Source organism: Crinia signifera, chromosome 3, assembly GCF_055691185.1.
Source record: "Crinia signifera chromosome 3, ASM5569118v1, whole genome shotgun sequence".
NCBI classification, from domain to species: domain Eukaryota; kingdom Metazoa; phylum Chordata; class Amphibia; order Anura; family Myobatrachidae; genus Crinia; species Crinia signifera.
This window is the reverse complement of record NC_139219.1, coordinates 312,601,038-312,626,976: the sequence shown is the minus strand read 5'-3', so window position 1 is coordinate 312,626,976 and position 25,939 is coordinate 312,601,038. Positions and strand designations below refer to the sequence as shown.

At 47.3% G+C, this 25,939-nt stretch overlaps 1 protein-coding gene across 3 annotated transcripts; it reads left to right on the top strand.

The window, feature by feature from the left end:
* Positions 1-25,097, top strand: GCFC2 (GC-rich sequence DNA-binding factor 2). Of its 3 annotated transcripts, none has more exons than XR_014471852.1 (18): positions 1-453; positions 1,534-1,641; positions 3,580-3,724; positions 5,204-5,421; positions 6,110-6,207; positions 7,527-7,645; positions 8,392-8,575; positions 8,901-9,024; positions 9,114-9,189; positions 9,504-9,616; positions 12,013-12,212; positions 12,384-12,534; positions 13,852-13,958; positions 21,930-22,006; positions 23,785-23,851; positions 24,098-24,218; positions 24,395-24,519; positions 24,646-25,097. XR_014471852.1 is itself a non-coding variant. In XM_083178645.1 (18 exons), the coding sequence occupies exons 1-18, from the start codon at positions 162-164 to the stop codon at positions 24,746-24,748; spliced, it is 2,454 nt and encodes an 817-aa protein (XP_083034771.1). In that variant the 5' UTR covers positions 2-161; the 3' UTR covers positions 24,749-25,097. The 3 variants fall into 3 exon arrangements, 1 of the variants encoding a protein (XP_083034771.1); XR_014471851.1 differs by having other exon boundaries at positions 24,098-24,257; XM_083178645.1 differs by having other exon boundaries at positions 2-453; positions 24,098-24,244.
* The last annotated feature ends 842 nt before the right edge of the window (positions 25,098-25,939 follow it).

Here is a 25,939-nt window from a genome sequence, read left to right as displayed (position 1 = left end):
GCTGACCGTCAGTGGCACTGTCACACTGCCCATACAGATAAAGTTATACAGAAAAAAACAACCAAGACTGAGCGCTGATTGGCTGCTGCTGGAACGCACGCTGTCGCGCCGCCGAAGTGACGGGAGAATCAGGCGCCTGTCAGGGCTGTTGATCCCGGAGGATGTTTAGAAAACCGAATCGCAATCTGCGTGTGCGGAGAGCGGCGGATAGCGAGGAGGAGAAGGGAGAGGAAGAGGAGGAGAACAGCCGGGCAAAGCAGGTGTCACGGAGGGCCATACGACGCGGCCTGACCTGCGGGAGTAAGAGGTGGAAGGAAACGGCAGAGAGCTCGTCCAGTGACGAGGAGCAGCCGGAGGATAATGCTTCGGTTGATGGCATTCCTGCGGAGCCCTACCGGCTACCACTGGCTGCAGCCCCAGCCAACAAGCTCAGCTTCACCGAAGAGAGGGAAGGTGAGAAGCCTCTGCCATGTACCAGTATGTCTGTCCCTACCTCCCCGCCTGCCGTGCTGTCCCTACCTCCCCGCCTGCCGTGCTGTCCCTACCTCCCCGCCTGCTGTGCTGTCCCTACCTCCCCGCCTGCTGTGCTGTCCCTAGTACCTCCCCGCCTGCTGTGCTGTCCATAACTCCCCTCCTGCTGTGCTGTCCCTACCTCCCTGTCCCTGGGTACCTACCTACCTCTCTGACCCCTACACTTGCCTCTCCTCTGTACCTATCTACCTGTCTACTACACCTATCCACATGTCCTCTTTACATACATATCTGTAGCACCTACTTGTCCCCTGTACCTCTTTGTCCTGGCATGTCTACCTACCTGTCTTCTATATCTTCCTGTACAGTACATATAGTACTGATCTATCCTCTGTTACCCCCCTGCACCTACCTATCTGTCCTGTAACTACAGTAACTTCATGTCCTGATATGTCTGCCTTCCTGAATTTTAAATACAGTGCCTACCTGCCCTCTATACCTACCTACCTATCTGTTCTGTAACTACTTGCCTGTCTTTATACCCACCTACCTGTCCCCTCTACCTACCTTTCTTCTGTACCTCTCTGCCCTGGCATATCTACCTACTTGTGCTCTAACTACAATATTAACCAGTCTTTACCACCAATATTCCCTGACATGACTACGTACCTATCCTCTGTCCTTTATATCCCCCTAGCATATTTACCTACCTGACTTGGCATACCTACATATCTTTTCTCTGTCTGACTGTCTACCTGACCTGTAACTGGACATACTTGATTACTTATCCTGGAATGTCTATGTACCTGTACTCTGTGTGACTACCTATCTGACCTACAATACATCACTAGGAGCTGGTATTGTTACTGCACATGCAACCCTTTTATTATTCTGTATCAGAGAGAACAGCAGCATATATTGATTATGTTTTGGGGATGCTTAAGATTTGCTGGAATCGTCCAAATATGAGATAATGTTAATACATTTTGTACATAGCCAGTACTTAAGATTAAATCAATCTATTAATGACTTTGGTATTCCTTTGCTTATATTTCCATCCAGGTGAAGAGGTGTCCTTTAAGATCAGGAAGCCATCTATAAATGCTGTGGTATTTAAAGTGCAGAAGAAGACAGAAGATACTGACCATGCAAACAAGCCACTGGAAACCAGTAAGGAATTGCAACCAGTGTCACACACATTCATGGGTTCCTCAGCTAGGCCTGATCAGATGTGTTCCATATGATACTAAACATTTTTCAGTTAGTTAAAATGTAATTAAATTTACCGGGGGCCGAAATTAATCTGAATGGATTGTGATTTATAAAGATTAGGTGGTGTAGAATGTAGATTCAAATGTATGACGGCGGGTGGACGATGGGTGGACGATGGGGAGAGGGCAGGGAAGAAGCCCCCCCCGCCCGGGAGAGGGCACCGCCGCAGCACCCGCACCGCAGAGACGCTGACGAACGGAAGGGACGTGAGTCAGCCCAGCCCCCGGCGCACAGCAGTCGGCCACGAGATCACCGCCACGGCCCCCGCAATTGAGGAGACGGAAGCGGCGAGGAGGAGGGGGACCCGGCCCGGCTCTGGACGGCTGCACGTGTCAGCTCAGTCCCCCGGCGCCCAGAACGCAGCACAAGACCCGGCCGCAGGAGCACAGCTCGCTCCCCCCCCCCCCCCCCCTCCCCCATCGGCACCATCATCAGCCATCACAGTCGGCCACAAGGACACCGCACTGTGGAGACGGAAGCGGTGAGAAGGAGGGGGACCCGGCCCGGCTCTGGACGGCTGCACGTGCCAGCTCAGCCCCCAGCGTCCAGAATGCGGCACAGGACCCGGACACAGCTCGCCCCCCCCCCCCCCATCGGCACCATCGGCATCGGGCGGCGTTACCCACCAAATGCTGCGGCACCGCACCCACCTATGTTACGTTGAAGTGGAGGTGGGATCATACCATCGGAGGCAGCGGCACGAAACTCAGCCCAGGGAGGGCTCAACTCCAGCCCCAGGCCTCACTATCTCTCCCCAGGCCCAGTGACTCTCTCTGCCCCCCCCCCCAAACTCCCCCACACCACTCCATCCCCCACGCTGGCTTCTCCTTCAGGAAGATGGCGCCGCAAATGGCTGCCAAGGAACTGTGCATCTCAGCTATGTAACCCCCTCTGTGTTACCTGCCTGGCTGGTGCAGCGACCAGTGGCGCCGCGGATGGCTGCCTAGGCGCTGTGCTGCTCGGCGGGTAGGTTTTTCCATGTGTTCCCTGTATGACAAACTGTTCTGTCCGTGCTTATATTGTCACCCACCGACTGCTGCATCGACCAGTGGCGCCGCTGATGGCTGCCTAGGCGATGTGCTGCTTGGCGGGTATGTGTTCCCTGTTGATAAATTGTACTGTCCCTGCTCATACTGTCACCTACCGACTGCTGCAACGACCAGTGGCGCCGCTGATGGCTGCCTAGGCGCTGCGCAGCTCGGCGGGCATGTGTTCCCCTACATGTAATGTGTAATGTCCTCAATGTAATGTATGCAATGTCCTCTCTCTCCCCTCCCCCCCCCCCCCCATCCCTGCTTGATGATGCACTGTAAAATCCGCAAAAAATTCCTAGTGTGCGCAAGCACACATGGCCAATAAAGTTGATTCTGATTCTGATTCTGATTCTGATATGATTTAATGATGACAAACATTCGCTTTAGACTGTAGCAGCTTTGCTAATAAGTTGAGTCAGTGTTTAAATTGCAATCATTAGTAAAATAGGTGCAGATACAGAGGTGTATTATTTAAAAAAAAAATAGAGAAGTGTTACATTTTCAGTAACGTAAATGGGAACAGAGGAGGCAATCTGTATACTTGTTCATAAATATTCTAAACAAGATTGTAGATATAAAATATAATAAAAGCTATGATTAGTAATGTATTATTGGGAATATAAAGAAAGAAAATTCCAATGACTGGTGATTTGAGGAATAAGTAGTCGTTTAGAACATCTCTATATTCAACTTCTTATGTAAATATAACAAATATTTGTAATGGTGTGAAATTTTTTTTGTTATTTTTTGGTATGTCAAAGATGACGATCGGTAACTGATAAAATAACAGTCTAACTTTAAGTTTCAGGAGATGACAGCAGTTCAGAGTCCGAGCACAGGGAGGATGATGACAATGATCGGTTAAAGAAAGAAGATTCTCGCTCCAGTGAGGGCAGCAGTCCACCGACTTCTCCTCCAATGTTATCGGCAGCTCAGTCGGAACCATGGTATTCTGTCTCTCTCACTGGGAATATAGATTGCAAGCTTTGCCGGTGCAGGGACTAGTGTCAATTACTAACATGTTCTGTAGGAAGTACTAAGTAATGTTGAATTGATAAAAAAATCCAAAACTTTATAAATAACACCATTAATAAACAGAACTAAATCTGTGAAATGTGCCCGCTGTTATAGAACCAGAATATGACTACACGAGAAGCCATAATTATGATCACTTTGAACAGTATTGGTCAGATGCTGCTCCGTTGGCCCAAAATTGCGAGAACTGCAACCATTATACATCCTACAGTGTAACATTTACTTATTTACTAAATAGTGTTCATTTTTGCCAGTGTTTCAGGTGGATCTAAAGTCTGTATTTCTTAAAGGCAATACATGGTGTGGGGTTGGGTATGGGAATCCAACTGTCAGGATGCGGTGGTCCGAGATCTCACACAAATTGTAGTAACTTTGCTAACCTTTCTCCTTACCCACCCCTCCGACAGTCTAAGAGGGTATTCAATCTTGGATTCTGACTGTCGAAATTTTCCAACAGTCAGACCCTTTTTTGGCCAGCTTGACAGACGCAATAGGCGGAATTTAATGTTCCACCTGTCGAATGACAACAAGGTGGGTGGGGGTGGGTCGGGCACTGACCTGTTAGACATAGCACCCATGATTGAATACATCCTAAAGGTGTATACACACTGGGTGATTTGCATCTGAGCCGCTTGGTGAACGATATAGCGCTATTGATTAAGTTCAGTGATGCTACTTGGTCAGAAAGGCCAAAATGAGTGATATTTTAAAATATCACCTGGTGTGGACTCATTTTAACCCTCACCCTCTCCTTCTGCAGCCTAACCCTAATGCTCTCCCTTGGGCCTAACCCTAACCTCCCGTTTCCCCCACAGCCTAAACCTAACTCTTCTCGGCATAGTTTTGTTCAGGATGCTGACTGTTGTGATTCTGAGGGGTGAATTTATGAAGCTTGGAGAAGTGTTATCTATCCCCATAAAGAACGTTATGAGCAAGGTGATAATGGTTCAGCCAATCAGCTCTTACCTGTCAATTTACATATTGTAGCTGATTGGCTGAACCATTATCACCTTGCTCATAACGTTCTTTATGGGGATAGATAACACTTCTCCAAGCTTCATAAATTCACCCCTGAGTGGTGGTTTTCTGACTGCGGGCATCTGGACTGTTGGGATGCCAACTACATCCACATGACGTGTATTGCCTTTCGAAAATAAAAAATAATGCCAGCTTTAAATTTTACTTTAAAAACAGTTCAGTACTTAACTCGGATGTCTTCAGCATTTTATCTTCTCCCAGCTTTCAGTCATGTTTCGATCATAAGCCTATTAACTGTTAAAACTAATGGTGTTTTATCATTGTGTTCTAGTTTAATCTATGGTTAATAAATATAAATTACCGACCGTTCCATATTTTATTTTTAAAATATTTTTTATGCGATTTCCGTTCAGTGCAGTTGAAATCCCAGATTCCAAGCAGATCCGAGCAGCACGCAAGCAACGGAAACTGGCCCGATCCCAAGGAGATTACGTATCTCTCAATACAGCTCATGAAACGGCGTCAGATTCTTCTCAGTCAACGAGTGACGATGAGCTGGACGATCATGAGAGAAGGATCCGATTCGCCCCAGGGATGAAAACTCTTAAAGAGCAGATGGCCGACGAGATGAGTAAGTTCGTCCCATTGTAATGATTCTCACCGGCACCATGGTTGGTTATGTGCTTCCCTGCTATCTGCAGGGGTACTGTAGGGAACCACAAGAGCAATCTCTAGAATCCGGGAGACAAGGGCATGTTAATGACCTCCGCCATACGTGTGCCTATATTGCCTATTGGACATTTAATCTGCATGGTGTTTTTAGCATGTAACATTCTTTACCAGCTCTCAATATATTAAATAGTCCCTTGTTTAGGGAACAGTGGGGCAGATGTATTAAGCCTGCAGAAGAGATAATCTGGAGATAAAGTGGAGATAACTTGGAAGAGATAACGCACCAGCCAATCAGCTGTGTGTTGAAATATGACAGTTGGGATCTGATTGGCTGGTGCGTTATCTCCTACCACTTTATCTCCAGTTTATCTCTTCACGAGGCTTAATACATCTGCCCCAGTGACTCGATCTGCTAAATCACCTCTAGGTGGAACTCATCACAACCATTCATATTCTGTAAGTACTGTTACTTTCATATATATTTTGTAAGTAATGCAATGATCTATTTAGTTGCTATAGGTGCGACCTATTTGTGATACTTATAATATATTATTAAACAAACATCTTTGTGTTTCGTATCCTTATTATGCCCCTGTCGGTATTTAGTCGGTGGAATAACGCTGCTGCTGCTTTTCCACTCTCTGTAGCGTCTTCCAGTGAGTCTGACAGCGAGGATCAGGATGACGATGACCTGCAGGACCGGTGGGAGGAGCAGCAAATAAGGAAAGGACTCAAACACCCACAGGTCTGTCTTGTGTTTATTGCAGGCATTGTTTATATAATATAATGGACTATTATTCCTACAACGCTTTGGAGCATTGGAGAACGCTGGGCTATAGATGGTGATGTGTGGAGTCTGATACTTTAATCTTAGTTGGTCTCAGTTTAGTTTTAGTACCTGCTGGAGGCAGACACCCGTCTTATCAGCTGAACAGACTGTCATTTGTTTTTCTTGTATTGTATCGGCTGGGTCGAGCCTGCGCTATGAGAGTCTGACTGCTCTGTGGGTGATTGCTGCCCACTGATGTCCTTGGACTGAGGGCAATCTTCAGTGCTTTGTCCTGCTCCCAGCTCTGCTCTGCCTACATGGTGTACATGTCATATATCAATGACCAGGGGAGCACAAAGAGCCCCATGGCCACCTGGGAGACAGCATGCATCTCCAATGGGGCAGAAAGTCACATTCCGGCCTTAGCCATGTTAGTTCATGTGGTCAACAAATTGGGATGTGGTTAAAGAAACATGTCAGGATATTTCCCATGGTGAGTGGTCTATACCCCTGGACATTTCTCAGTATCTGATGGCTTGGTGGGGGCTGCTGGACAGAGTCTCAGCTGTTTGATTGTTGCAATGGGTTTTGTCACTTAAGGTGGCCATACATCAGAAAGACCTGTCTTACAATCACGATTGTGTCCAACTTTCCCTTCAACTCCCCAGCAGTCCTTGGTGGTTTTTGGACACACAATTTACTCCCAATCTGTCATACAATCCATCATACAACCAGTTGAGGTTGTACGATTGGGTACAATATCTTTCTGATGTATGGGGGCCTTTAGCTCTTTTTTTTTTTTTTTTGGTTAAGCTGCACTGAGGTCAGCTGGGGTATAGAGGGGAAGATCCATGTTCAAATCATCTAAGATTAAAATGCTGTGCTCCAGTCACCCCCATCTATACCCCAGCAGTGTCCCCTGTGGAACTGGAGAAATTAAATCTACTGGTAACTGCAGAAGTCCTGTTGTAACATCTTCATTATTCCTCCTCTTTATAGTACGGATCTGTTATATTGAAAACATTGTTTGTTTCCAGCTTGTTATCTTGATATTAGAATTTGTTTGTTTCTCAAGTATTTAAAATGTTTTTCCTTGATTAAGGATCACAATAATATAGTATTGCAGTCTTTAATTTAGAAAAAAGTTCTACAGCTATACTTAACTCTTATTGGTTGGCTTCTTTGTATATTTTGTGGCCTGGGCACAAGAAATCGCACTAAATAACCCCTGTTCTAGACTTGCACACTCCCGTATATTGGCAGTGCTTGTATAATCTTGTTCCTTGTTCTTCCAGTCTATGAATAAGCATCTCGAACATGGACAAAGCCCGAATCGTGTGAAGAAGCGTGTCCAGCCCAAGATTCCTGTGCTACTGGTGACTGTTGAAGATATCAAAAAGAAACTGAACACAAAGTAACTTATTTTATTCTTGAAGTTTCAAATTTTCAATCCTCTCCACTAAGTACTTGCCCCTATTTCCTCTTTTAGGGGTAGATTTATTAAGCTCGGTGAAGTGATAAACTGTCTGGTTTTTATCACCGGTTAGATCCATAATAAATCTAGATGTAAAGCTTCCAAATCTTAGCAAAGCTTCAAATGTTTTACATGGTATTTTTTTTATGCAGCAGGCTTATAGTGTGTACACATGGTAAGATTTGGCTTCCGATGTTCCCGATATAGGGAACATCGAAAGTCATATCGCATGCTTTTTTTAGGGCTTGCGAGCCCGATGCACGCTCCCGTGTGAGCGCATATCGGCAGCCAGATAGAGAGGGCAGGCAACACTATATAGTGCAGATCTGCACTATATAGTCTAAATTGTGCCCCTCTAGCATGCCGTGAGATCTGCCGTGTGTACACACCTTTAGTATTATCTATTATATTTATTCATTTATTTATTTATATAGGGTTCCACCGCCGTGACCTACACATTGAATAGAGGCTGAATACACTGCCATTTATTGGTGCTAGAACCTCACACCATACTTTTATCTTGAGTTCCTGGCACTCCTACACTTTTTAGCATATTGTTTTTAATTTTCTTTTATACAATTTAAATACTGCTTCCTAGGGGAGGTTCATTGCAATCTCTTTTTTTGTGTAGGAAACATTTCTGTATCCTTTTACATCATGTTCATTCCTTCCATCTTCCTCCTCAGGATTACCTCCATTCAGGAGGTCCATCGATCTCACGTGGCAGAAAGCGAAAAATACACGCGTGACCTTGAGAGTTCACAAAATTCCCTTCAGGCGCTGGAGAAGTCCTCTGGTGAGCAGTACTTCAAATTCCTGAAGGAGATGAAAGTGTACGTGGAGAACTTTATAGACTGCCTCAGTGAGAAGGTAATTCTGTTTTGAATAAAATTCATCCCACCAATTACAAAACCCCTGGGTGCAACCCCATCAGCATCCGATGTCTCACCCCTCCCAGCAACATAATGGGCAGAAGCCATCCATGGGCCCAACATACAATCATATTTACAGTTATGTTTAGTATATACAAATCTGTTATGTCCCACCACTTCGTTCATGAACCCTCACCATATAGCAAAGTAGGGCCCCAAGACGCCATCTAAGTACCGACCATGCAAACCTTGGATAAAGTCAATAACCATATATTGACCTGTCATGTGACGATCCCTCGCACCTTTTAATTTTCTCTTCCTAGATAGCACAAATCAAGGAACTGGAGTCGGAAATGTTCCATATCTTGGTGGATCGTGCAGGAACTCTGGTACAACGCAGACAGGACGACCTCCGGGTAGAGTCTGCCGCAATACAGAAGCTGTCTGGTGAGGACCTGGACAACCTGTGTCTGCTGCCTAGGATGTCCTCCAAGTCATGGAATTTCTATTTGGTTTGTCTCTTTTTTTACCGCCAGGAAGTGTAAAAGCGAGTGACACAGAGACAGTGGATGAGGTGACACAGCAGCATCTGCAGGATATTGAACTACGGAGGTACTTAATGCTTTGCTGAAATAATCCGTCTACTTATTATAGATACTGATGGTGATCTCACACTTCATGCATCAGATAAAATGTACTATGGTTGTAAAGCTGGAAGGGGTGCAGTTTCTTCCTCTTAATATATAGTGTGTGTGTGTGTTTATGACCTTCATGTTGTTATCTGGCTCTTTTGCCATGGAATGACCGGAAGACATTTAGAGTTATATGAAGAAGGTCCAAATTCAGAAACCGGACTATACTGTCATCACCTTCAGCCGTGATGGAATTTACCCTGGTCATACTCCTTTCTTTCCATCTCGGTGCAGGAGGAGAAGGAGGCAGAAACGGGAGGATTCTGGCCAGAACGATCACCACGAAGGAATGTCTAGTGATGATGAGCAGTCCGATGACCAACAGACTGATTTCAGGATAAGCCGAGGTAACAATCAATGGGGAAGGTGGAAGATGCTCATGTTATCCAGTCAGTTATGTGCATCAGAGACTGGAACTGTTTTTCTTTGTGTTTGTGTGTGTGTGTGTGTGTGTGTGTGTGCCCAGCATTTATTATCTGTGTATTCGGGTGTAGCTATGAATGCAGCTACACCCGGACAGTGCAGACCGACACCAGTGTCAAATATCAGGACCCAGATTACTGAGAACTCCTCTACTAGTACATTTAAAGGTACTTGTTTCCTAGCATGGGACCCGGCGGACCCGATTTTCTGGCTTTTTTGGAGGTTTCCCGACAAATGTAAAATCGGGTCCATCGCATGCCATTATAATGGCATGCGATGCGACCGACCCGATTTTACATTGTAAGCATTGTATGTAATGTTAAATTCCTATGTAAAATCGGGTCCATTGTATGCCATTATAATGGCATACAATGCGACCAATGCGATGGACCTGATTTTACATAGGAACCAATGTTAAATGACCCCCCCATACCCAATTTTTTATTTCATACCCACCCTGATGGGTAATTTCTATGTCAAATGCCCCCCCCATTGTTAACGCCACCCCACGATGAACGCCAACCCGAAGCATGGCGAGCACAGCTTCGGGCTCGGGGGCTCGCTGCGCTCGCCACACTATATATAATCAACTCCACGCCGACGTGGATAGTGGGGGTATGAAAAGGTCGGAGGACGCGTACCGCCGCCCCTCGTGGGCTCGCTGCGCTCGCCACGCTTCGGGTTGACGTTGATCGTGGCGTTAACAATGGGGGGGGGCATACAATGAAAAATGGGGTCTGGGGGGCATTTAACATTGGGGCCAATGTAAAATCGGGTCTCAGGGACCATTTAACATTGGTTCCAATGTAAAAAATCTGGTCGGTCGGGTCATTCGCATCGCATGCAATTTGGTTGCATGTGATGCGATTGACCCGATTTTTGCATTCGGTTAATGCATGACCTTTCATATCGTTTCTTACGCTCTAGGAATAGTCCAAGAGTAAAAGGTGAAACCCTAGCTGCAATTTATATTATACCTTGTTACCAGCAAATCAAAGCACAACGGGATATGCTGCGCTATATAAGAAACTGTTAATAAATATGACAAAATGACCTAAGATAAATGTTCGCTCCGAACGAAGAAACGCTTGAATTGCTTGTTTGGGCACCATCTATGGCTGTGGAAACACTTTAATCTCCCCCCAATGAGCTAAGGAGCAGCATTTGCCTTTTATTCTACAGGATATAGCGCAATAATATGTCATTTTAGAAACCAGTTGTCTAGAAGGTTCATTAGTTATGGTCCAATGCAAGTTAAACGGGGGAAATTTACTAAAGGCCCCCATACATTAGTCCGACTTGTCCTAGGGACAAGTCGGACTTGATTTCCCCTGCAGCTCCCTGGGAGGGAGACACACGATTAGGCACTTGATGTGCCAAATTTGCATATGATAAATCTCATGGATTTATCATATGCAGTCCTCAGGGAGCTGCAGGGGGAGAGCTGGGTGGGAGATGCTGGGAAGCAGCAGGGAACAGCTGGGCAGGGTGAGCTGACAAATAGTCAGCTGGCCGGAGACACTGTTGATCCGGGCATGGAGAGAGGCTGGCAGTGTACACATAGGCAGCGGGCGGGGGGACGCCGGTGTACCGGCGAGAGGAACAGCTCACGTGCTGGGCAGGACCAGGCAGACGCAGCTTCAAGGAATAAAAAAACCAATACAAAGAATGGGGAGCCAGTGATTGGCTGAGAGCTCTCTCAGCCAATTGCTGATTGGCTGATAGAGCTCTCTCAGCCAATCACTGCCTCCCCATTCGTTTGTATTGAAGCTGCGTCTGCCTGGTCCTCCTGCCCAGCAGTGAGCTGTTCCCCTCGCCCCCCTGTCTATATAGTGTCAGCTGCCCCTGCCAGCCTCTCCCCATGCCCGGCGTCCCCCACCCGCTGACCCTGCCCGGAGACTGCACATAAGATTTAGGAAATCTTATGTGCAGCCGGTGCGACTGCCCGACTCCGATCCGATGCGCACGGGACCGCGCATCGGGTCAAATCGGGTGTCAAAACATGCGATTTGGGACGATTTCTCAGCCCGATTCATCCGAATCGGGTGAAATCGGGCCCAAATCGCATAATGTATGGGGGCCTTAAGACAGGAGTTTTATTGCACAGGGGGTGTTGCTATGGGCAACCAGTCAGATACTATCTATTATCTTCCAGAAGGTGCTACATAAATAAGAAGTAGATTCTAATTGGTTGCCCATAGCGATGTGAGATAGAATACATAGAACCGTTCCCTCTGGCTAGAATGGGTGGGTTCTGTAGCACTGAAGTAGTGGCAGCTCATATACATTACAATGTAGATCTGTTTCCCCACCATTCCAGAGGACATCCTGCACCAGTGTAAATCCATCTTTGAAGATGTCCACGAAGACTTTTTTCAGCTGAAGAACGTTCTGGCCAAGTTCCATGTGTGGAGGGAACAGTATCCCGAGTCTTATTACGATGCATATATCAACTTATGTCTCCACAAGCTCCTCAGCCCACTGGTCCAGATGCAGCTGATCGGCTGGAATCCACTCGAGGTAACGTTCTCTGTTGAATGTAATGTCACAGTGTCTGTTTCGTTACGAGATTCCGCAGCGGGTTTTAATTTCCCGATCTCTCCAATGAGTCACATGTGGGACAGATCACATGCCTGTAACCCCGGCCTAAACACGCTGCAGTCTGTGTAAACATTGTCCTTCTCCACCCAGGGCAGCATTGAACTAGATCAGATGCCCTGGTACTGTCACCTAGAAGAGTTCTGCTTCCCCAGAGATGCTCATGAGAACGGTGAAGAGGCCAATTCTGATCATAAAGTGCTGGCGGCTGTCATGGAAAAGACCGTAATACCAGTAGTTTCAGGTGAGACAATACCTGGGCAAAGACCAGGGCTCGACAAACCCCAGGGGCCAGGTGGCCACGGCGACCAGATTCTGCTTCCTGGCGACCAGATTTTTTTTGGGGAGGAAGCAGAATCTGGTCCTGGCCGGCCTGGTGCACTTGCGGTAACAGCCACAACTCACTTGGCTGTATGAGAGAGCAGAGCACTGCAGGTCCACCGCGGCTATTACAATACTCGAGCCGGTGGGGGCGTGGCCTAATCACTGAGCTCCTGCGTGCTGATCCCCGCTGGCCCGCTGCATCTGAGCGCCTGTCTGATCTGTCTTCCGGGTACCAGCTGCCGTATCCCGGCGGCCTGTACACCAGGTCCCCTGCTGCCTTCACACTGGGACTCTCGCTAACTCCTTCACTGTCTGCAGTTCCCAGGCAGCCAGGGGTGCTGAAGCTAGCCGCCGTCCACTCCCCAGTTCATTCCCCAGAGGCTGCGTCCTCCTGTGGGGCAGGGACTGCAGGCTGGTCAGCAATGTGTGACAGCAGCTGGACAATGGCTCCCAGGCGAGGGCTCTAAGAACTGGCTGCTGCTGATGGTGCTGCACCTTGAGACGGGGTGCTGCCCACCTGCCTGCTCTCTGCTGCCACTGTATTGCACCAAGAGAGTGGACCTGCTATCTGTGAGGTTTAGTAAGGTGCTCTTAGGACTCCCTCTACTATACCCCTCTACCTGCCAGTCTGGTGAGTCCACTGTCCCTTTTATCTAACTAAAGCTGATGCCTTGAACACCCCCCCCCCCCCCCCACCACCCCGAAGCTTCTGCAAGACCTCAGACTTCTACTAATGTAATTCTGATTAAATTTTTATTGCATGTGCAGACGCCTGTTGCAAGCGGGCATGGCGAACTGCCTGTTCACAATCCCGCTCGCACCTAGCACCTAACATTGTTACATTTAAAAGGGTGCACTATTATGGTATGTACAGTTTACAGCAGTCATGTCCAAACTATGGCTCTACAGCTGTTGTGGAACTACAAGTCCCATCATGCCTTGCCACAGTTTTGCTATAGGGGAATGCTAAAACTGTGGCAAGGCATGCTGGGATGTGTCGTTTCACAACAGCTGGAGGGCCACAGTTTTGACATGCCTGCCATAGAGAGTTTGTCTGTATTAGTCATGCCGCTGTCTGAGGGGGTCATGTGACCTGAGGGAGGGGCCGTGCAGTTCAGTGGGGAGGGTCAGGTGTACTGATGCTGTAACTGTTAGTGATTCAGTGTGTATCAATCCCGCTTCTGGATACAATGAATCTTCAGCCCATCATTATTATTATTATTATTATTATATATAGGATACGTTGAGCACGTGTGGGATCCAATGTCTTCGGTGCAAACCGACGGCCTGGTGCATTTCTGCAAGACGTACGTACTGGAGAATGACTCGAGCAAGGCGGTGCAGGTGAGAGAATGCGGTGTGAACGTCACTCTTAACACAGTCACAGAGAAGCCCAAGAAGAACTGTAGACCACTTTCAGCGATGTTTGTCACAAAGTCTCAGCTGCTGCAGATGTAATATTTCACAGGGAAAGAAGGGGCGATTTCACAGGGAATCTCGCTACATTGTAGAGTATTCGCGATGTGTAAGAAGCGTAGCATGCTGTGTGCTTCTACAAGCATCACAACAGGCTCCCACTAGAATGAATGGGCTCCCATCCACTTCAATGCATATCGGGAGTGTACACATGTGTTGTTTCATTCTAGCACCTTCCTCCTTGAAAAATCCTTGCAGTTCCTCCTTCCGGCCTGGGGTGTCACTGTCTGCTGTGGTGTTTCAATAACTGTCTGGTTTGTATCGACATTGAGATAGAAACCAGGCTGTTCTTGAAGTAACACAGCAGACAGCGACACCCCAGGCAGGGAGGAGGAACTGCAAGGTTTTTTCCAAGAAGCAGGGTGCTAGAATGAACACTACGCATGTATGCCTAGTTATGCTGGAAGGAGTAGGGCACATCTGTATTTCCCTCATCCTTTCCATTTCCTGCATTTGGGAGAATTGGCTAACTTGGAAAGGCAGTTGAGTTCCACATCGACTGTATCCCCTCTTCTGCCATGGAGGCTTGGATTTAGGTGCTCATATATAGTGCCCCAAACATTCTTACCAATTGGAGAAACCCTCATTCTACATAAGGAGTTGTAAGACCCGGGTACCTGCTCAGAATCCTATAGTGAAAGCAGACATTCTAGTCTCCTTCTCCGGCACTCCTATCTCCATCCGTAACTGTCTGGTACCAGGACTCCAGTGCGGTCCTTGGCGCACACTACAACCTATTTTGTTAGGGCTCAGGCGGAGGCGTGGCCACGGCAAGGCGGGAGTGAGGGAGTGAGCAGGAGCTCCCTGGACATGACATCCGTGTAATATGTAGACGGGGCGGCAGCGTGTACCTACCCGATTGTGAGCTCCAAAGCTGTACCAGTGGCGCCGCTGCTGACACTACGAGCTGTGCCTGGACTGTGCGGCACACAGACACAGAGCCACCTGGCTCCAGAATCAATACGGGGGAGTGCACGGGGCGAGCGGCATCTGAGGAAGCGACGCGTCATCAGGAAGCGACGCTGCCGCATGTTTGCCTGGTGAAGCGAGGCTGCCGCGCGTTTGCTCGGTGAAGCAAGGCTGCCGCGCCCCTGTCCGGAGAGCAGAGCGGCTTTGCACTCATCCTCAGCAGGACATAAGTCCCATTTTGTGACCGAGCCGGACGTGGCGAACACGGCAAAATTACCAAGGGGGACCTCGCTGTGATATACTGCCGCGCGCTGCGGGAAGAGGAGAGGGAGAAGGAGGTGCTGGGGTGAGAGGTACCCGGACTGCCGGGGGGATACGATTGGAAGGTGAGAGGCATAAAATCCTTATCTATTTAACCACCCTGTGAACTGGTATAGTTTCTGGACTTTCCTGCAAAGGTACCTGTAGCGGAATTGGTGCAAACTGTTTCTTTTTGCCACTTGGGGTGGCGTGGCTTTGATGCGGGGTGATTGCCGGAGGTTGGCCCCTGTAAGAGGAACAACTGGTACAATAGCCCTCACCATACCATTAATCTAAGTGCTATAGTGCTCTTGCTGCATAAGCTGAATAAACTGGTGATTCCGCTGAATTAATATATGAGAACAAGCATAGGGTTGCTTTAACTTTGTGTTGCTTACCCAAAACTCACGTTAGATCGCATGTGTTTATTAGCATCAAGCAGCCACTTGCGGCCTAGGGGGATGCTCTGGGCCCTTAATCGTAAAATCTGAGGTACCGCGTGGTACACAGTGATTCGCAAAGGTCATTGTCAACAAACGGTTCCCCGAATATACAACTGATAATTACCTGTGGCACTCAGTTCCACCGAACAGAATATCAGCCCTCTGTGTCTAACTTCAACTAGGCAGTGGCTTGTCCCCTATAAGAGACTGATACATCAATTTGCGATATAGGACACTGCCTCTTTAAGAATGGGTAAAAGCAGCAACTCTACCGCAGCAGCAACAAGATTGGAGCGATTTGCCCGATCGCAGCCCTCTAATAACAATGGGCAAACCCCGGTTTCCACACCACATAGCACTCCAACTAAAACAACATCCCCCCCAGCACCCGAAATCTCCCTTCACCAATTGCTGGAGGCGATCAACGGCAGCGAGCAAAGGTTGATGGAAAAAATAGTTGCCATCCAAAATGATATTGGCCAAGTTAAAACTGACGTTAAGGAGGTCAAAGAGCGAATAATGGAGGCGGAAACGAGAATCTCTAGGATGGAGGACAGTAGTAACCAGCTCTCGCAAAAAGTCAACCAACTGGCGTCGCAAATGCGAGAGATAAAAGAGAAAATGTCCGATATGGAAGGCAGACTGCGGAGATGTAACGTTAGGGTGGTGGGGTTTCCAGAAAGGGAGGAAGGGTCAGAGATTATTCCATTTTTGGAAAAGTGGATCAAGTTGAAATTGGGTGGCGAGAACTTCTCACAATTCTTTTCTATCGAAAGGGCCCATAGGGTTCCATCCCGGCCACCCCCCCCTGGTGCCCCTCCAAGGACCATAATAATTAAATTTTTGCACTTTTTGGACCGTGATATGGTTCTTCGTCAAGCTAGGGTGAAAGGCCCACTCGACCATAATGGGGCAAGAGTATCACTCTTCCCGGATTTTGCAATAGAAGTTCAAAAGGAGCGGGCAAAGTTCCAGGAGGTTAAGAAAAGACTCCGGGAGAAAGGAGTTAAATACTCCATGATATTCCCGGCAAAATTAAGAGTGGTGACGGAAAATGGTTCTGTGTTCCTTCACTCCACTCAAGAGGCCGCAGCATGGATCGACAAGTGGCTGCCTGGTCCATCGCAGCTAGCTAGCTAACTGATGCTTAAATATGTATAAACCTGATTGATAATGGGAAAATGTCCAGGGATGCTCTCCGTCTTATTGGTGTGCCTTAGTATATTAGCCTAAGGGTGGTAAAAAATGGAGAGGGGTAGGGAAGTTAGGTATGCCAGGGGGGTTGGTATACAGGGAGGGGGGTGGATGGGGGGGAGGGGGGTAAATGTTATGTATGTATGTCTTGGTCTGGTTGTATTATTTCTTTTTATGTCACTAGGCCCAGTGATAGTATGCAAAAGAATGATGTATTTAACTCTCATGGTAAGAAATCCTAAAATTGAGCCCATTTGATTCTCAGCACAAAATGGTGGTAATTTTATCTTGGAATATACGAGGTATTAATAACAAATTCAAGAGATCTTTAGTTTTAAGGCAAGTCAGAGAATACCATGCAGATATCGTTTGTCTTCTCGAGACCCATCTAGTTGGTAATAAATTGTTAAGTTTAAAAAAACCATGGATGGGATGGGTATTTCATGCCCCATTTTCCTCTTCCTCTCGGGGTGTCTCAATAATGATCTCTAAGTTGACCCCATTTTCTTGTTCTCGCAGGGAAATAGATCCTCAGGGACGATACATTTTTTTGGAGTGTACAGTGCGTTTTAAGCGAATAGTATTGATGGCAGTCTATATCCCGCCACCATTTACTTATGAGGTTTTGCGGAAGGCAGTAGATTTCGCAGCCTCCTCACCGGGCACTCCAATAATATGTATCGGGGATTTCAATAATATTTTGGACCCCCAGTTGGATAGAAGGAGTACATTATCCCCATTAACGGAGAGAAATAACAGAGGATTTGACTCCTTTATTAAAAACCTGGGCTGGGTAGATCCCTGGAGGGAAAGGAACCCCGATCTGGCTCAATTTTCATGCTTCTCTTCCTCATTTAAATCCTTTTCTAGAATAGATCTTGCCTTGGTTTCCAGGGAGTTCACCCCTAATATAGCTAAAATCGAATATAAAAGCAGAGGTATCTCTGATCACTCCCCGATACGGGTAGAAATGAAGGACGAACTTGAGGGGAGATCCTTCTGGAAATTCGATGCAAGATGGATTGATAAGATTGAGGAGGGAGATCCGAATCTACGGCTGTCCTGGCTTGAATTTAAAGAGAAAAATCAGGGGTCGGCAGAGAGTGGAGTAGTTTGGGACTGCTTTAAAGCATTTATGAGGGGCGGACTTAAAAAATGCATAGCAGATATCAAACGGGCTAGTTGCTATAAAGTGGCTGAGCTGGAGGCAGAGAGTGAAGCCTGGGAAAAGCGCTACCTGGCAAATAACGATGAGGAGTGTAGGAAGAACTGGCTGTGTGCTCAGGAGAAATGGCTCAATTGCATCCGGGAGGAGAATGTAAAAATGATGCTACAGAGCTCCCAAATAAAATACGCAACGGCGGATAGATCAGGGAAGCTACTTGCCAACATAGCCAAGGCCGACCTTCCATCCAGCACTATCACAAAGATTACTAATAAGGAAGGGCACTGTGTGTGTGAGAGCAAAGAAATTTTAAATACCTTTTGCGAGTATTTCTCGACGTTATATAGTTCAAGGGCCACCTCCAACCCTGTAGGAGTGGAGGAATGGTTGAGCAGGATAGATTTGCCACGCCTATCCAGGGAAGATATGATCGATCTCGATGCTCCCATTAATCTTAATGAGGTAGCAGAGGCGATTGAATCACTCCCGGTAGGGAAATCCCCTGGGTTAGATGGCATTCCTGCTGAGATATATAAAAAATATGCGGACGACCTGGCCCCATGGCTATTGGAGATATTTAATGATAGCCAAGAAGCAAACAATCTGCCTCGCTCCTTCATGGAGGCCAAGATAGTGGTCCTATTGAAAGATAATAAGGACCCTATGCTTCTGGACTCTTATCGTCCGATCTCTCTGATCGCCACGGAGGCCAAGATACTCGCAAAAATTTTGGCAGTTAGATTATATAAATACATGAGTAAAATTATACATAATGATCAAACGGGATTTATGCCCGGAAAGTCTACAGCGACCAATCTGCGTAAATTGTTGACGCACTTACAAGTTTTGGACCCGATATGCCGCCTTCCTGTGGTGGTGTCACTCGACGCGGTCAAAGCCTTTGATTCCGTCGAGTGGCACTACCTATGGTGGGTGATGGAAGCAATGGGAATTGGATTAAATTTTACGAATTGGGTAAAGCTCTTATATGCCGCTCCCACGGCAAGAATGGCAATCAATGGCCTAGTATCAGAATCCTTTTCTCTCTTCCGCGGGACAAGGCAGGGATGTCCATTATCCCCAGCCTTGTTCGCATTGGCGATCGAACCTCTCGCATGTGCTTTGCGGCAACATCCAAATATACGGGGACTACGGATGGGTTCCAGGGAGGACGTCACATCTCTTTACGCAGATGACCTGCTTATTTTTCTGGCGGATGCTAATCAAACGGTCCCGATAGTGATGAGAGAGATAAGGGAGTTTGGTGTTCACTCTGGATTCCAGATAAATTGGAATAAATCTAATATCCTTGCAATTAGAGAAGGGGACCACAACTCCCCATTGGTAGACACCCCTTTGAAATGGGTACATACATTTAGATATCTAGGGGTATGGATATCCAGAAAACCAGGGGATTTCATTACTTTGAACTTGGGCCCCCTGATGGAATATCTAATCAATAAAACGAAAACATGGGGGAGATTACCTTTGTCAGTAACAGGTAGAGTAAATTTGATAAATATGATCGTCCTACCGAAATTTTTATATGTATTCCAGCATTCCCCCATTTACATACCAGAATCTTATTTCAGGAAAATAAATAATATAGTTGCATCTTTCATATGGAACAATAGACGGCCTAAAATTCGTTATCAATATCTAACGAGGAAAAGAGACAAAGGCGGTCTAGCGTTGGCAGATTTCAAATTGTACTACTTTGCTTCTCAACTAGCCCATTTAGTGGAGTGGGTTAGAACACCAGTACAGGAGGGGGGAATGGAAGCAATTATATCACGGGGGGAGGCAGGCCTGACTCCTATTCAAAAACTTGTAAGAGGCCAGACCAATAATAAGGATTTTCCCCTGATCACACAGGCTGTCAAAATTTGGCGATTGGTAAATACTTTAATGAGATTTGACATGATTGATATGGAATACCCTTTAAAAGACCCGGTTATGTTAAAAGGGTCTAAACTCCTCCAAATTGATAAAGTATGGGAGCCGTTCGGAATTTCGGCCTTAAGCCAATTATATGAGGGGGAAAGATTGAAATCATTTTCTCAAATTCAGGCGGAATTCTCTGTCCCAGCCGGCCACTTATTTAGATACTTTCAGCTTAGAAGTATCTTATCTTCTCGCTTCGAAAACTCTCCCCCAAAATTCGGGAACTCCCCACTTAAAGAATTGTTGAGGCAGGGAAAAACCAATAAGTGGATATCGAATATATATAAGGAACTGTCTACTGCTGTTGAATTCCACATGTCCTCGGGGTTGCGAGAACTCCGTTTAAAATGGGAGTCAGACGTGGGGACGATTAGTAATGAAGAGTGGTTGAGGGCCATGGCAGCTGTCCCTGTGGCGACTAACTCCACTAGGGTACAACAGATACAGCTGTTCACGCTCCACCGGGCATATATGACTATGTCTAGATTGGTTAAATTCAAGGCTAGGGCTACGGATAAGTGCCCTAAGTGTCAGCTCGCCACCGGTTCATTCTACCACCTTGTGTGGGCATGCCCTGAACTTCAGATCTTTTGGGGAGAAGTTATCAAGGTATTAACAGAAAAAGGGATCGATAGTGTATATCTTACGGATAAGGCTTGCATATTGAATGTAATAGATGCACCATGCTTAGGTAGAGAGGATAAGGCATTCATAAATAGCACTTGTGCCCTGGCCAAGGTATTGATTGCTAGATCCTGGCTAGCAGACAAAGCACCGGATGTGGAAGCCTGGAAGGCACTAGTATCTTATACGTTAGAACACGAGAAATATATTTATATGTTTAGAAGGACACTTCAAAAATTTAAAAAAATTTGGGGTCGGTGGGACTCCTCTAATCGATCCGCACTTATAAGCACTGTTTAAGGTTAATGAGTTTGATCACAAGTATGGTTTAGAGTTCACTAGCGATGTAATGTAAATGAATAAATATGCACTTTAGAAGCTGGATATTATAATAGATATCCTACCTATTTATATATATATATTTTTTTTTATTATTTTTTATTTTTTCTTTTCACCTATGTAGTGTATGCCAGGAATAAGCTTTTCGTCATAGGCCATAGAGGGAAGTGCAATTAAATGAATGTAAGAACATAATTGGAAACTTGTCCACTCTGATCTAAGTTCATGGCGAATTTGGATAATCTCTTTTTTTTTTATGCAAAATGGGCTTGCCGATAGGAATCTTAGTCTTAATGGGTAGTAATTACATAGAAACTATTAGAAACTGTAGTGATTATCTGGGCTTAGGTGTCGAATTGTCTTGTTATGTTATTATGAAGGTATTATATACTCCCTGAAATGTGTTAAGTGTCTCTTTTTCTCTTGTACCTTCTAAATGTCTATATTGTCATTTTTTCTTTTTTTTTTGTTCTCTGTTTTTGTATGTATATATGTGAAAAAATAATAAAGAGATGTATAAAAAAAAAAAAAAAAAAAATTTGTTAGGGCTCAGAAACCAACAAGTTCCTACCATTGCAGTGCTTCAAAATGGCGTTGCTGTGGTTACTGGGGAGGTGGTGGTGGGGGGGGGGGGTAGTTTGTTGTATCGCTGCACATCGGACCTGCTCTGGTAACCATTGTCTACAGTACAGAGATCTGTGTAATGGAGGGAAAATCCCTCGCTGTCCCTGGTAATGTGAAGCTGGAGAAAGAAGGGAATGAACAAGCTTAGAAAGCCAATATAACTGCTCCCCAATCTCTGTTTCTCATAGTAAAAGGCTGTCAAACGTTCAGTACATACTGTTCCAGTCAGCTTTTGTGCCATTCCCCCCATTGTATTGCTTTTTATAATTGTAGTTTTATTTTTTATTTTTGTATAAGGGTCTCGTCAGTTGTCTGGTTTCAAGGTTAAAGAAAGCTATAGAAGATGATGTATATATCCCCCTCTACGCCAAAAGGTATGGCTGGTTACATTTATGTACACTATAAATGAGGAAGGTTCATGTGTCTGAGGCGTTGGTTGTGTGTCAGGGAGCAGGAGGCAGGCGTTGGTTGTGTGTCAGGAAACAGGAGGCAGGGGTTGGTTGGGTGTCTGGGCTCAGGGAGCTGGAGGCAGGCGTTGGTTGTGTGTCAGGGAGCTGGAGGCAGGGGTTGGTTGGGTGTCTGGGCTCAGGGAGCTGGAGGCAGGCGTTGGTTGTGTGTCAGGGAGCTGGAGGCAGGCGTTGGTTGTGTGTCAGGGAGCAGGAGGCAGGCGTTGGTTTTGTGTCTGGGATCAGGGAGCTGGAGGCCGGTGTTGGTTGTGTGTCCGGGCTCAGAGCGGTGGAGGCAGGTATTGGATGGGTGTCTGGGATCAGGGAGCTGGAGGCAGGCATTGGTTTTTTGTCTGGGATCAGGGAGCTGGAGGCAGGCATTGGTTTTGTGTCTGGGATCAGGGAGCTGGAGGCAGGCGTTTGGTTTTGTGTCTGGGATCAGGGAGCTGGAGGCAGGCGTTTGGTTTTGTGTCTGGGATCAGGGAGCTGGTTGCCGGTGTTGGTTGTGTGTCCGGGCTCAGAGCGGTGGAGGCAGGTATTGGATGGGTGTCTGTGCCCAGGGAACTGGAGGCAGGGGTTTGTTCTGTGCCCGTGCCCAGGGATCTGGGTGTAGTCATTGGTTTTGTGTCCAGGCTCAGGGAGCTGATGGCAGATGTTGGTTGTGTGTCTGGAGGTTCAGGGGGCTGTAGGTAGGTATTAGTTGTGTGTCTGGAGGCTCAGGGAGCTGGAGGCAGGCATTGGATGAGTGTCTGGGCTCAGGGAGCTGGAGGCAGGAGTTGTTTTGGGGGTCTGGATGTTCAGGGAGCTGGAGGCAGGGGTTAGTTGGGTGTCTGGGTGCTCAGGGAGCTGGAGGCAGGCATTGGATGGGTGTCTGGGCTCAGGGAGATGGAGGCAGGAGTTGGTTGGGTGTCTGGATGCTCAGGGAGCTGGAGGCAGGCGTTGGATGGGTGTCTGGGTGCTCAGGGAGCTGGAGGCAGGCGTTGGATGGCTGTCTGGGTGCTCAGGGAGCTGGAGGCAGAGGTTGGTTGGGGGTCTGGATGCTCAGGGAACTGGAGGCAGGTGTTGGTTGGGTATGTGGGTGCTGGGGGCAGGGGTTGGTTGGGGGTCTGGATGTTCAGGGAGCTGGAGGCAGAGGTTGGTTGGGTGTGTGGGTGCTCAGGGAGCTGGAGGCAGGCATTGGATGGGTGTTTGAGCTCAGGGAGCTGGAGGCAGGAGTTGGTTGGGTGTCTGGATGCTCAGGGAGCTGGAGGCAGGGGTTGGTTGGGGGTCTGGGTGCTCAGGGAGCTGGAGGCAGGCGTTGGTTGGTTGTCTGGGTTCTCAGGGAGCTGGAGGCAGGCATTGGTTGGGTGTCTGGGTACTCAGGGAGCTGGAGGCAGGGGTTGGTTGGGTGTCTGGGCTCAGGGAGCTGGAGGCAGGCGTTGGTTGGGTATCTGGGCTCAGGGAGCTGGAGGCAGGCGTTGGTTGGGTGTCTGGGTGCTCAGGGAGCTGGAGGCAGGCGTTGGTTGGGTGTCTGGGTGCTCAGGGAGCTGGAGGCAGGCGTTGGTTGGGTGTCTAGGTGCTCAGGGAGCTGGAGGCAGGCATTGGTTGGATGTCTGGGCTCAGGGAGCTGGAGGCAGCCATTGGTTGGGTGTCCGGTGCTCAGGGAGCTGAAGGCAGAGCAATGGCTGTAAGAGGCTGAGTCACATTTCCACTTATTTTTTTTACAGATTATTAGAGGACAGAAATTCTCCCCATTATAAGTTCCAGGACAGACGGTTTTGGTCGGCTGTGAAGGTTAGTACTTTAATGCAGCTCCTAACTGTCATGTGCTCAGCTCCTATCGGTCATGTGTTTTGAAAAATTGAAGGTAGGAGCTGATTGGCTGGAGCACCACTTATAATAGGCAATGAGGGTTATCATTTAGAACACGTTTTATCACTCCTTGATTAATGAGCCCCGTAAATAAGAGACTGCTCACCATGTGGAATTGTGCTGCTTGATGATAATTTTTCTTCGCGATTATTCTGTCTCTCTTCCCAGTTGTTGCACAACGTACTGTGTTGGGACGGGTTTCTGGAAGAAGAGACCTTGCAGGAGCTAGCCCTGGACAAACTGCTGAACCGTTACCTTCTGCTGATACTTCTCAATGCAGAGCCAGACTGTAAGCTGGTGGAGAAATGCTGCAAGGTAGCACTGCGGGGTGTGTGGGTCTAACTCTGATAAACATTTACAGGTTCCAAACTCCACACAGTTAGAGTTGCAAGGCGGTAGCCATTGTACCATCTGTGCTCCCCAGATTTTTACATTGGAGGATTCATTTTTGTTTTATCTCTGTAGATAACGGAGTCTCTGCCGCAGAGCTGGTTCAAGGGCCTTGACAGTGGGTCATCTCTTGCCCGGCTCGCAAACTTCAGCAAACACTTGGTACAGTCCATCCACGCACTGCACAAGCTGGACGACAGGTGAGAGAGCGCACACTGCTTGGGTCTTTCACCTCAGCGGGTGGTGGTTTTACTTTATTGGGGGCCAATGTGTACATCTTACAACGGTTTTACCTGGTTCTGTCACATTGTGCTTTGGACATGCAGGAAGAACATGGAGGTTCTCGCGTCACTGCTTATGAAGATCAAAGCTCAGAACTACGCAGAGGAAGTTATCGATCAATACAGCATGGAAGGACCAAGATCCTGAACTATTCTCAGTATTATAATGCTGTTTGCCACCAGCAGTATCTATACTGTTCTTCCAGCAGGCAGTCCCTCATGTCAGACGGAGCAGAAGCACTCGGTCATACAAAACTGTATTTAACGGCGGCTCCCAGAGACTCCTCACTGTGCTGTTTACAGGCCGTTTCCTTCCTGACTTAGTCACAAAGGCGCATTTCCTCCTCTCCTCCGCCATCCCAGCGAGCCTTGACAGAGTCTATTGAGACATTAATATGAAGAGATTTGCAACACACTGGACCTACAATGTTGTCTGGCGCACTTGGACTTTTTATTCTCCACTTTGTAACTAATAAAAAACATTTTATGCTTTTTAATGGTATGTTTGTTTATATGGTTTATAGGTCTATAAATGTCTATTTTTCACGGAAATTAAAATAATCAAAAATACAAATGATTAATAAGCAGCGTAACGTCCTTATTGTAAATGATTTAATAAGCACTCAGTACATTCTTTCCTATCATCTTGTCCTTCCCAGTTTGCTAAATCTTGGGTCATGTGACACATAGGGGCATATTCAACTGCCCTCAAGATTAACCCCTTGAGTGGTGGGTTTTGCTGGGGCAGGACAAACCTACCAGGGCAGGTTTGTCTTGCCCCAGCAAAACCCACCACCGAGGATAGCCTCCCTTCCACCCACCTGTCCGGGCACCCCCCTCACCGCCGCTCAGGCGTATGTACGCCGGAGCTCCACTGCCTCAGCCGCCAGTCACAGCAGTGACCACAGGCGGCAGGCTTGGGGATGTTCGGGGAGGACTTGGGGCTCCCGAGTCCCCCCCCAAGCCACCCCGAGCCTGCTCCCTGCAAATAATGGCAGCGGAGCTCTGGCGTATGGGAGAGGAGGTGGGGGGTGCCCGGACAGGTGATGCGCCAGTGGTGCACAGTTACAGGCACCACTGGTGCACACCTTGATATTAGTGGTTTGGCCAGAATTGTTCCTGGGACAGCCCGCTGCAGCAGTGCAGCAGTGCAGCTGAGCCTGGAAAATGTCCGTGCATACCACTCAAGGGCTGAAATAATTGCACCCAATTTCTGATTTCAGCGATATGACTGCTCCTGCTACCCATGTGGGTGTGATCATTTTTACTTCAAAAACCCACAATAATTAATTAAAAAAAATGCATGTATTAGTACTGGATTATAAGCTATGTGGTGTGA